The sequence below is a fragment of the Hyla sarda genome, chromosome 6 (genome assembly GCF_029499605.1).
Source record: "Hyla sarda isolate aHylSar1 chromosome 6, aHylSar1.hap1, whole genome shotgun sequence".
NCBI classification, from domain to species: Eukaryota; Metazoa; Chordata; class Amphibia; order Anura; family Hylidae; genus Hyla; species Hyla sarda.
Genome location: NC_079194.1, coordinates 38,582,823 through 38,595,764, shown reverse-complemented (window position 1 = coordinate 38,595,764; position 12,942 = coordinate 38,582,823). Strand labels below are relative to the sequence as shown.

The 12,942-nt window shown below is 42.0% G+C and overlaps 1 protein-coding gene across 1 annotated transcript in view; it reads left to right on the top strand.

Annotated features, from left to right (window-relative positions):
- The first annotated feature begins 3,745 nt into the window (after positions 1–3,745).
- LOC130275494 (coagulation factor XIII B chain-like) overlaps positions 3,746–12,942 on the top strand; it is a 429,154-nt gene continuing 419,957 nt past the window's right edge. Inside the window, exon 1 of the mRNA XM_056523540.1 lies at positions 3,746–3,854. Coding sequence (XP_056379515.1) covers positions 3,782–3,854 — 73 coding nt within the window. The 5' untranslated portion in view covers positions 3,746–3,781. The remainder of the gene's footprint in view (positions 3,855–12,942) is intronic.

Sequence of the window (12,942 nt, the reverse complement as noted above, 5' to 3'; positions counted from 1 at the left end):
GAGGAACATATTGATATAGTTGGGGTCACTGAGACATGGCTGGACTCCTCGCATGACTGGGCTGTCAATCTGCAGGGGTTTACATTGTTTCGCAAGGATAGAATGAACAGAAAAGGTGGTGGAGTCTGTCTGTATGTAAGAAGTGGTATGAAAGTCAGTGTGAACGATGCCATAGTGTGTGATGATTCTGAGGATGTGGAATCATTGTGGGTAGAATTACAAAAGGAGGGAAATACTGAAAAAATAATATTTGGGGTAATCTACAGACCCCCTAATATCACTGAAGAGATAGAAGTTCGGCTTCATAAACAAATAGAGAGGGCCGCCCGGGCAGGTACAGTGGTAATAATGGGAGATTTTAACTATCCAGATATAGATTGGGGTCCGGGGTTGGCTAAAACTACAAAGGGGCGACAATTCCTAAATTTATTGCAGGATAATTTTATGGGCCAGTTTGTGGAGGACCCAACAAGAAGTGATGCCTTGTTGGATCTGATCATTTCCAACAACGCAGAGCTGGTTGGTAATGTAACTGTGCGGGAAAACCTTGGGAATAGCGACCACAATATAGTTACTTTTGACTTAAAATGTAGAAAACAAAGACAGGCGGGGAAGGCAAAAACATATAACTTTAAAAAGGCAAATTTCCCTGGGCTGAGGGCTGCACTACAGGACATAGACTGGGGGGAGGTGTTCTCAAATACTGATACAGAAGGTAAATGGGACATCTTTAAATCAACTCTAAATAACTATACAGCTAAATATATACCAAAGGGGAACAAATATAAACGATTGAAACTAAATCCTACATGGCTGACACTTGATGTTAAAAGAGCAATAAACAGCAAAAAAATAGCCTTCAAAAAATACAAATCTGATGGGTCAGCGATAACATTTAAACAGTACAAGGAGCTTAATAAAATCTTTAAAAATGTAATAAAAACAGCAAAAATTCAAAATGAGAGACAGGTGGCCAAAGAAAGCAAAACTAATCCTAAATATTTTTTTAGATATATAAATGCAAAAAAACCAAGGACAGAGCATGTAGGACCCCTTAATAATGATAATGGGGAGGTTGTCACAGGCGATAAAGAGAAAGCGGAGCTACTGAATGGGTTCTTTAGTTCTGTATATACTATGGAAGAAGGAGCTGACATTGGCCAGGTCAGTGCTGGTAACACATCATGTAATGTACTGAACTGGCTTAATGTAGAGATGGTACAAGGTAAGTTAAGTGATATAAATGTAAGCAAATCCCCAGGACCGGATGGACTACACCCAAGAGTTCTTAGAGAGGTAAGTTCAGTAATATCTGTACCCCTGTTCATGATATTTAGAGATTCTCTGGTGTCTGGTATTGTGCCAAGGGACTGGCGCAAGGCGAATGTGGTGCCAATCTTCAAAAAGGGCTCTAGGTCTTCCCCAGGAAACTATAGACCGGTAAGTTTAACGTGCATTGTGGGTAAATTGTTTGAAGGACTTATAAGGGATTACATACAGGAATACATAGGGGATAATTGTATTATAAGTGATAGCCAGCATGGGTTTACTAAGGATAGAAGTTGTTAAACCAATCTAATTTGCTTTTATGAAGAGGTGAGTAGAAGCCTTGACATAGGAATGGCTGTGGATATAGTGTTTCTGGATTTTGCTAAAGCATTTGATACTGTCCCTCATAGACGTCTGACAGGTAAGTTAAGGTCTTTGGGTTTGGAAATTTTAGTTTGTAACTGGATTGAACACTGGCTCATGGATCGTACCCAGAGAGTGGTGGTCAATGATTCGTACTCTGATTGGTCCCCGGTTATTAGTGGTGTACCCCAAGGTTCAGTACTGGGACCGCTGTTGTTTAATTTATTTATCAATGATATAGAGGATGGTATTAACAGCTCTGTTTCTATCTTTGCAGATGACACCAAGCTTTGTAGCACAGTACAGTCTATAGAGGATGTGCATAAGTTACAAGATGACTTGGATAGACTGTGTCTGGGCATCCACTTGGCAAATGAGGTTCAATGTGGATAAATGTAAAGTTATGCATCTGGGTACTAATAACCTGCATGCATCGTATGTCTTAGGGGGGATTAAACTGGCAGAGTCACTGGTAGAGAAGGATCTGGGTGTACTTGTAGATCACAGACTACAGAATAGCATGCAATGTCAGGCTGCTGCTTCCAAAGCCGGCAGTATATTGTCATGTATAAAAAGAGGCATAGACTCGAGGGACAGGGACATAATACTCCCCCTTTATAAAGCATTGGTACGGCCTCACCTGGAATATGCTGTTCAGTTTTGGTCACCTGTCCATAAAAGGGACACTGCGGAGTTGGAAAGGGTGCAGAGACGCGCGACTAAACTAATATGGGGCATGGAACATCTTAGCTATGAGGAGCGATTAAAGGAGTTACAATTGTTTAGTCTTGAGAAGAGACGTTTAAGGGGGGATATGATAAACGTATATAAGTATATTAATGGCCCATACAAAAAATATGGAGAAAAACTGTTCCAGGTTAAACCCCCCCAAAGGACGAGGGGGCACTCCCTCCGTCTGGAGAAAAAAAAGTTTAGTCTCAAGGGGCGACACGCCTTCTTTACCGTGAGGACTGTGAATTTATGGAACGGTCTACCTCAGGAACTGGTCACAGCAGGAACAATTAACAGCTTTAAAACAGGATTAGATACATTCCTGGAACAAAATAAGATTAATGCTTATGAAGAAATATAAAATCTCATCCCTTCCCCAATATCGCGCCACACCCCTACCCCTTAATTCCCTGGTTGAACTTGATGGACATATGTCTTTTTTCGACCGTACTAACTATGTAACTATGTAACATTCCTATGTATATACTCTATGTACAGTGTCATCACATTCCCATGTATATACTCTATGTACAGTGTCATCACATTCCTATGTATACATTCTATGTACAGTGTCATCACATTCCCATGTTTATACTCTATGTACAGTGTCATCACATTCCCATGTATATACTCTATGTAGTGTCATCGCATTACCATGTATATACTCTATGTACAGTGTCATCACATCCCCATGTATATACTCTATGTACAGTGTCATCACATTCCTATGTATATACTCTATGTACAGTGTCATCACATTCCCATGTATATACTCTATGTACAGTGTCATCACATTCCTATGTATATACTCTATGTACAGTGTCATCACATTCCCATGTATATACTCTATGTACTGTGTCATCACATTCCCATGTATATACTCTATGTACAGTGTCATCACATTCCCATGTATAGATTTTATGCACTGTTACATTTTCTACTTATTAAAACGTGAATTCCCATCAAGCGTCCTGTTACCATTGGGGACAAGGCCTGATAGTAATGACAACCGCCATACCGCACTGAGGAATATACTTATACTGTACAAGGAACAGGAAATGTATATTATTTCACTGCCTGTTATATCTTTGTTTGGCAAACTTTGTACCTCTTTGAGCCTTGGTTTTGTTTTTGTTAGTGTGCAATCCTATACAGAACAAAGAAACATGACATTTGCTTTAAAAATAAACATGTTCAGACTGATAAGATTATTTGAACAAATTAGATAACCTATTTACTTTTCTACTCTTGCAACATCAATTACTGGATGGCTTCAACTTTTAACATTTCCAGTAAGGGGCCGTGATATTTGCTTGGAGATATATTCCCCATTATACCTCCATAGTGGAAGCATTCGGTTCTGCAGAGAGAAGCAAACAATCTGGAGAAATCTCTGCTCTGTTCTGGAGATCTCAGAATGTCTGCATCAGGATTCTTACTTCTGCTCATATCTGCCATGATCGGATGTGCAGCTCCACAGGTGGAGAACGGTGAGACATCCTTTTTACTAATTATAGTCATTAGAATCAAAAACGACTATTTCTGGCCTACAGGGAGCCTCATAGGGGTGTAGAACACTTTGCCTTGCTGTAACACACATAGGTACTGTGCTGGGGTAGTGAAATAATCCTGTTATTCAGTATGACATGCAGATTACAGGCATCGTTATTAGAATCACTAGAGAAAGAAGATGTCCAGCGCAGCAGCTCGAATGCAGGGAGTTTATTCAGTGCAGCAACACACAAGGAACAGGACAGCAGTGACATATTTCGATCGTAGTCACAGGTTTGGTATACCTATATAGGGGAGGTGTTCCCATAAACAGGTGCAACACTTTCCTGCCACACCTGGGAAAAGACACTCCCCCACTAGTGTTGGGCGCGAATATTCGCATTTAGAATTTTTATCACAAATATTGCAAATTTGCTAATTCGCGGATATATTCGATATATATATTCGAAATTGCAAATATTTGTTTTTCTGCATATTCGCATATGTGAATATTCACATATTCCTTCTTTTCACTTATGGGCCAATTAGAATGATGCAAATACACTTTTCAGAGGTTATCAACAACATCTCTAGCAACCAATAGTAAAGTTGCCGACCCCCGCACTGTTTTCTTCCTCGAATACACAAATATGCAAATATTCACATAAGCGAATATTCGCATATGCGAATATTTGCATATGTGAATATAACGAATATGCTAAATTCACGAATATAGGACGAATATTCCTCTTTATATATTCGTGAAATATCGAGAATTCAAATATGGCCAATGCCGCTAATCACTATCCCCCACCAGTTAACTCCCCCACCAGTTAAGTGTATAATAAAAAGATTCCACAATTGGTATACAATATTGTAGCTTCAAACCATAAAATATATATATGCCATAGAAAAATATGTAGACACACATAAAAAAGATACAATATTAAAAGCTGTAACAAAGTACTTGAATCATTTTTTCGCATAGGGTTGAGACCAACTGAAAATAAAGAGACATAATAAACATATTCAGAATGCTTGAAGTATGTGAATCCAATAAAGACAGAAAAAGAACCGGTTCACTCACCAGTCCTCTTGCTGTGCGCTTTATTAGGTAGGGTAGTTACATAGGCAATAAACAGTCAGATGGAAACGGCAGGACAAGAGGAGTTGCGGAGCCCCGTCCGAAGCGCTTCGGACGGGGCTCCGCAACTCCTCTTGTCCTGCCGTTTCCATCTGACTGTTTATTGCCTATGTAACTACCCTACCTAATAAAGCACACAGCAACAGGACTGATGAGTGAACCGGTTCTTTTTCTGTCTTTATTGGATGCATGTTATATAGAACTTCTCAAGCGTGAGCACCACCGCATGTCCACATGAAGTGCAATCACACTACCTAGTGACCGCAGTACACATCACACACAGGTCCCGGGAGCAGTGCCAGGTGCTCTGTTAATAGGTGCTTGAAGTATGTGCATGTAGTGTGGTATTTCTACCAACGTGAAATAAAGAATACAAGGATAATGAGACTCAGAGGGACATGGGAAGTCGAAGGGGTAAACTTATACCATAATCAAAAATGTATATACATGTGGTGATAAAGCTAGTGTATAAAACATATCTCTCTCTCTCTCTCTCTCTCTCTCTCTCTCTCTCTCTCTCTCTCTCTCTCTCTCTCTCTCTCTCTCTCTCTCTCCCCCTCTCCCCCTCCCCCTCCCCTATATATATATATATATATATATATATATATATATATATATATATATATATATATATATATTTATATATTAAATTGCATAAAGCAGTATTATTTGGGGGGGGGGGGCACTTGAGAGCGATGACCAATAGCAGATCGGGGGGTTAACTTTCAGTTTCCCCATCCTGCCCACCCACAATAGGGGGGGGGGCAGAACAGGGAAACCGACGGGGACTGGCGGCAGATGATCCACTTACCATCCGGAGGCTTCGGGCAACGGTGATCGGTGGGCGGCAATGCCGTGTGGCTGGCTCCCTGGATCCTATGGAAGCTGGTGAGTTGCCTAGCAACATCTGGAGGGCTACAGTCTGAGACCACAATACATTGGTCTCTAAACTGTAGCCCTCCAGATGTCGCAAAACTACCACTCCCAGCATACCCAGACAGCTGTTTGCTGTGTGGGCATGCTGGAATTTGTAGTTATGCAACAGCTGGAGGGCTAAAGTTTGGAGATCACTTTGCAGTGATCTCTAAATTGTGGCCCTCTAGATCTTTCAAAACTACAACTCCGAGCATGCCCACACAGCAGTTTGCTGTCAGGGCATGCTGGGAATTGTAGTTTTGCAACGTCTGGAGAGCCACATTTTGGAGATCACTGTGCAGTGGTCTCTAAACTGTAGCCCTCCAGATGTTGCAAAACTGCAAATCCCAGCATACCCAAACAGCAAACAGCTGTCTCGGCATGCTGGGAGTTGTAGTTATGTACCTCCAGCTGTTGCATAACTTCATCTCCCAGAATGCCCTGCGGCGATCAGTACATACTGAGAGTTGTAGTTTTGCAACAGCTGGAGGCACACTGGTTGGAAAATACTGAGTTAAGTAACAGAACCTAACTTAAGGTTTTCCAACCAGTGTGCCTCAAGCTGTACAACTCCCAGCATGCATGGTTTGTCAGTGCATGCTGGGAGTTGTAGTTTTGAAACAGCAGGAGGTTTGCCCCCCCATGTGAACGTACAGGGTACATTCATACGGGGAGGTTTACAATAAGTTGGGGGCTACACCAGCCTGTTAGTTTAAAAAATGTAAATTTTTACACTAACATGCTGGTGTTGCCCCATACGTTTTATTTTCACAAGCGGTAAAAGCAAAAAAACACCCCCAAAATTTGTAACGCAATCTCTCGTGTGTACGGAACTACCCCATATGTGGGCGTAAAATGCTCTGCGGACGCACAACAAGGCTCAGGAGTGAGAGTGCACTATGTACATTTGAGGCCTAAATTGGTGATTTGCATAGGGGTGGCTGATTTTACAGCAGTTCTGATATAAACACAAAATAAACACCCACATGTGACCCCATTTTGGAAACTACACCCCTCACGGAACGTAACAACAGGTATAGTGAGCCTTAACACCCCACAGGTGTTTGACAAATTTTCATTAAAGTTGGATGGGAAAATGAAGAAAAACAAATGTTTCATTAAAATGCTGGTGTTACCCTAAATTTTTCATTTTCACAAGGGAAAATAGGAAAAAAGTCCCCAAAAATTTGTAACCCCATTTCTTCTGAGTAAGAAAATACCCCATATGTGGATGTAAAGTGCTCTGCGGGTGCACTACAATGCTCAGAAGAGAAGGAGCGACATTGGGATTTTGAAAAGAAAATGTGTCCAGAATTGAGGCCCCCATAGTGCCAGAACAATGAACCCCCCCCCCCCCCCACATGTGACCCCATTTTGGAAACTGCACCCCTCACGTAATGTAACAAGGGGTGCAGTGAGCATTTAAGCCCCACTGATTTTTGGAACAGTGGTCCATGAAAATGAAAAATATCCGCCCAATATCACTGTCCGTAAACATATTTCTGCTGCCGTTAGTGAACATGAATCGGACAATTGTTACGATTCGGCAGGCTGGATGTGGATCCTCTGTGTCAGCGAGGGATTGGCGTGGACCGTGTCGGTGGACCGGTTCTAGGCTTGCTACTGGTTTTCACCAGAGCCCGCCGCAAAGCGGGATGGTCTTGCTGCGGCGGTAGCAACCAGGTCGTATCCACCGGCAATGGCTCAACCTCGCTGACTGCTGAGAAGGCGTGGGACAGAAGGACTAGGCAGAGGCAAGGTCAGATGTAGCAGAAGGTCGGGGCAGGCGGCAAGGTTCGTAGTCAATAAGGATAGCAGGAGATCTGGAACACAGGCTTTGGACAACACTAAACGCTTTCACTGGCACAAGGCAACAAGATCCGGCAAGGGAGTGCAGGGGAAGTGAGGTTATATGGACAGGGAGCAGGTGGAAGCTAATTATTCTGATTGGGCCAGGCACCAATCACTGGTGCACTGGCCTTTTAAATCTTAGAGAGCTGGCGCGCACGCCCTAAGGAGCGGAGCCGCGCGCGCCAGGACGTGACAGCCGGGGACCGGGACAGGTGAGTGACTTGGGATGCGATTCGCGAGCGGGCGCGTCCCGCTATGCGAATCGCATCCCCGCCGGCAATGTAAGTGCAGCGCTCCCGGTCAGCGGGTCTGACCGGGGCGCTGCAGAGAGAAGTACGCCGCGAGCGCTCCGGGGAGGAGCAGGGACCCGGAGTGCTCGGCATAACAACAATGATGTTATTAGTCAGTGGGACTTTCATTAGGGGAAGAGTCTGGACACAGATGGGGAGGGGATGGTGGCATAGAGTCCCAGTGAAGGGGTACTTCCCTTATGTTTGAGGATTTAATTGTGTTATCTAACTTACAAGAGTTGGGATTGGAAACTATCCCTGAGGGGAATTATCCCTCCTTTGGCACGAGCAATCCTGAGTTCCACCCTGTCAATTCCAGAACCACGATCTTAGACCAGTTCCAGGAGTTGGTCTAGTACGAACTGCTAAATTTATCGAGAAAAAATGCTGCCTAAAGGGATATACGTCAAAACCTAAACCAGGAAGAACGCTCTGCCTTACAAAATCTCAGCAAGTCGAAGTTGAATATGGATATGCTTGGTGATTCTACTACATACAGACCCTCGTCAAGTGACCCCACCCCTATATTCAATAAACACCTTAAAAGCCTTTTGGACTTTGGAGTTGATGGGGGTAATTTTACGGTGAAAGAAGCCGAATATATTCTTGTTCAATATCCTGTGACCCCCATCTTCTGCTCCCTTCCAAAAGTCCACAAGGTAGTGCCCCCCCCCCCAGTCCCACCCCCAATGCGCTCCATCCATCTCCTCCCTCAACGAATGTCTCTGTGCATGGGTAGATTCCATGTTGCAACTATTGATTGGGGAGATGCCAGGCTACATTAAGGATACAGTAGAAATTGGGAGAAAAAATTGGGATGAGATACGGTGCCTCCTCAGTGTGGTTGGTATGGTGATTCGGAAATAAAGATTATAAAAACTGCATAGTTAAAAAAAAGGCTGTTTTTATTTAGGGTGCAACTTAAAAGTTTCGAACCCGAACCGGGTTCTTTGTCAGGCAATAAGATCACAAACATAAAAGGCGCCAGTTGTAAATACAAAGAACAGCTGAGTGCTACCGGGTCAGCGGGTCACGGTCAGCTGAAGGATAGACAAAAAATTTTTCTATATAACAGTAAAAAAAAATAAAACTAAGATAAAATTAATGATGTTGATATGTTGTGCAATAGAACATATACATGGGAGAGTTTTACTTGATTCTTTGTTGTTTGAAATGACGCTGCAGTATTTCAGTATTATATCACGTGCTCAGGAATCCGTCTCTTGCTTCGGAGGTCCGGGTTTAACGTATGGGCATCATTTTAGACATGTATATCAATAGACTTGCAGCTACTGCATAGGTATAGTATATTAATGTATTTCCTTAGCAGCACTGGAGTTTATTTTATTTGCAGCACTGGAGATCCTTAGTGTGTGGCCCGCATGTCGCGCATGCTTAGATAATGTAGGTCCGATTATATCCGACGGGGGGCAGATAATATCGGTTCCGGTATTCCCAGTGTAAGCGGACATTATCCATATCTGGTGTGGATTTGTTTGTGATGTTTGGAGCGCATAGATAATATTGTATCCATTGAGGGCAAATAGATTGGTAATATTGTGGACAGCGCAGGAGAGTATTTTCTGCATCTTTTGGGAATGTTGCTTGGGAGTTACGTTAGCAAGATATACGGTTTTCTTCTCCATCTGAGGGTGCCCCTATTACATATATAATTTGGTGTGAAGCATTGGTCTGCATGCTCTATTACTGGTCCGGTCCTTCCAGGGTTGGATGAGGATTAGACAGCGCTGGAGGCCTAGATTACTCATCTTTCATGGGGATGGGGGAGTGAAGGATGGAAGATAATCTTGTAATTAGATTATGGTTTCAACAATTTCATTAAGACCACGAGGGGAGATAGTTTGTAGCTTATACATCCAAAACACTTCTAAAACATTGTATCTTGCTAATGTAACTCCCGAGCAACATTCCCACCAGATGCAGAAAATACTCGCCTGCGCTGTCCACAATGTTACCGATCTATTTGCCCTCAATGGATACAATATTATCTATGCGCTCCCTACATCACAAACAAATCCACACCAGATATGGATAATGTCCGCTTAAACTGGGAATACCGGAACCAATATTATCTGCCCCCCGTCGGATATAATCGGACCTACATTATCTAAGCATGCGGGCCACACACTAAGGATCTCCAGTGCTGCAAATAAAATAAACTTCAGCACTGCTAAGGAAATACATTAATATACTATACCTATGCAGTAGCTGCAAGTCTATTGATATACATGTCTAAAATTATGCCCATACGTTAAACCCGGACCTCCGAAGCAAGAGACGGATTCCCAAGCACGTGATATAATATTGAAATGCTGCAGCGTTATGTCAAACAACAAAGAATCAAGTAAAACTCTCCCATGTACATGTTCTATTGCACAACATATCAACATCATTAATTTTATCTTAGTTTTATCTTTTTTCACTGTTATATAAAAACTCAGCTGTTCTTTGTATTTAAAACTGGCGCCTTTTATGTTTGTGATCTTATTTCCTGACGAAGAACCCGGTTCGGGTTCAAAACTTTTAAGTTGCACCCTAAATAAAAACAGCCTTTTTTTAACTAGGCAGTTTTTATAATCTTTATTTCTGAACCACCATACCAACCACACTGAGGAGGCTCCGTATCTCATCCCAATTTTTTTCTCCCAATTTCTACACGTCTAACCGGACCTGCCAGTCACGGTTAAGGATGCAGAGGCAGCCACCTACCTAACACCGCCAAACGCTGGGATCTCCGACTCGGGATATCAACGGCCCCATGCGATTCTAAAGGCAGACAAAGGTGTTGTGCCCGCAGCACAACCCACTACGGTAAGGTGCATTAACCCACACGTGCCCGCTATACACCGACGGTATCACACTAGGAGCGCGCCTCTTTTTTTCCTTTTCTTTTCACATTAAGGATACAGGCTACCTTCTCTCTGTGTTTGAAGATGTGGTGTGGCAACCTGACTGGGTTTGGGTCACTGCTGATGTTATATCCTTATACTCAGTAATAAAACATAATCTAGCCATGACCGCCCTTGTCTGGTTTTTGCACACATATTCTGGGTACTCCGGGGATATGCAGGAATTCATCGTCGAGGTGGTGGAATTTTTACTCATGCACAATTTTTTTATGTTTCACCGCGATTTCTTCCTTCAGACCACCGGAGCCCCTATGGGAGTGAAGTTCTCCCCCCCTCTCGCCGACATCTATATGTGTTGGTTGGAGAGTGGGACTCTCTTTTCTCCCCATAATCCATTCGAACCCCAGATCCGATGGTATGGCTGCTACATTGATGATCTCCTGTTTATTTTGTGGATCCGATGTATCGGCCATTAAAGCCTTCTCCCAGTATCTTAATGCCAATGAGGGAAATTTGCGCTTCACGGTTACTTTGAAAGCTGTGAAGGTCCCTTTCTTGGATCTAAGATCACATGGGTGCTCTGAAACGGGAAAGATTGTTACCCGTTTATTCCGCAAACTGAGTGCGGTCAACTCGATTCTTCATGCTGCCTCATGCCATCCTTCCCATGTGGCTAAGTGGATTTGGCATTTTGCAGTTCCCTATTGACTTGTAGCTAACATATGGCCGTAGCGTGTTTTCGCAAAAAAAAAAAAAACGCCATACGGCAGAATGGGCGTTTTTATTGCATTTATGTACAAAAAAAAAAAAAGTGCGAGGCTAGGTTTCCACTTGGTTTTTTTTTCTGGCAGTTTTGGGATAGCTCCCACTGCAGTTTTTGAGCCAAAGCCAGAAATGTATTCAAAAGAAATAGGAAATATATAGGAAGGACTTACACTTCTCCTCCCTTCTGGATCCACTTCTGAATTTGGCTCAAAAACTGCCAGAAAAAAAAAAAAAAAAAACAAGTGGAAACCTAACCTATGAGATGATTTTTTCTTTGTGATAGACTACCCCAGACTTTAATGTTATTTGACTGGCTATCCAATTTAACCTATTACTCTCCAGTATACTTTTGCATTGCAGCATCCGTTTTTATACTAATAGGGTTTATTCATGTTTGGGTCATTTTATCCTTTAGTGTACATGACATATTTTTATTGATTTTTTTCACTTGATATTTGAATGCTTATAGGTGATTCTTTTATAAGTGTTATTACAAATTAAATACAATTTTCACCTAATATCCATTGTACATCCATTTTCTTGGTTGGAGTATTTGAGGACTGAGACTTTGTTACTATTTATACTTTTTCTCCACACCTGTGGGTTCAGGTGTACCCAGTTAACCTCGTACTATTTTTGTTGTTGAGCTTTTCCATCCTTTCGTTATTGATCAGGTACTCTTAGGCTAAGTCTCCACTTGTTTTTTTTTTATTTGCAAAACGCAAAGAAAAACGCCAATTCTGCCGCATGGCATTTTTTTAGTCATAAAACGCTGCGGCCAGATGTTAGCTGTAAGTCAATGAGAAATCGCAAATTTCGAATTCCACTTTGCGTTTTTTAACTTTGTCGTTTTTTTAAATCCTTTTGGCGTTCTTTCACTTTTTCAGCGTTTTTTTCCGCTCTTTGGCGTTTTGAAAAAAAACGCTGTAGTTTTTTGTCAAAATCTTGGTGTTTTGCTCCAATAGAAGTCTATGTGAGTGAGAAAACGCAAAGAAAAACGCTATGTGGATTTTAACTTTGGCGTTTTTGCTTTAGCGATCAAAAAAAATTATGTAGATAGCTGTTTTTAATAAATTTCGTAGGGTACCATTAAAAAATTTTTTTTGCAAAAATATACAGTAGTGAAGGAAAAAATTGTATCTAACGAAATGTATATTGAAGAAAAAACTATTACTTTTTAAACAGGGATCAATTTATGTGTGCGGGGAAATACAAATGTAGCCGACAATTACAAAAATGTATTGTGTGTGTG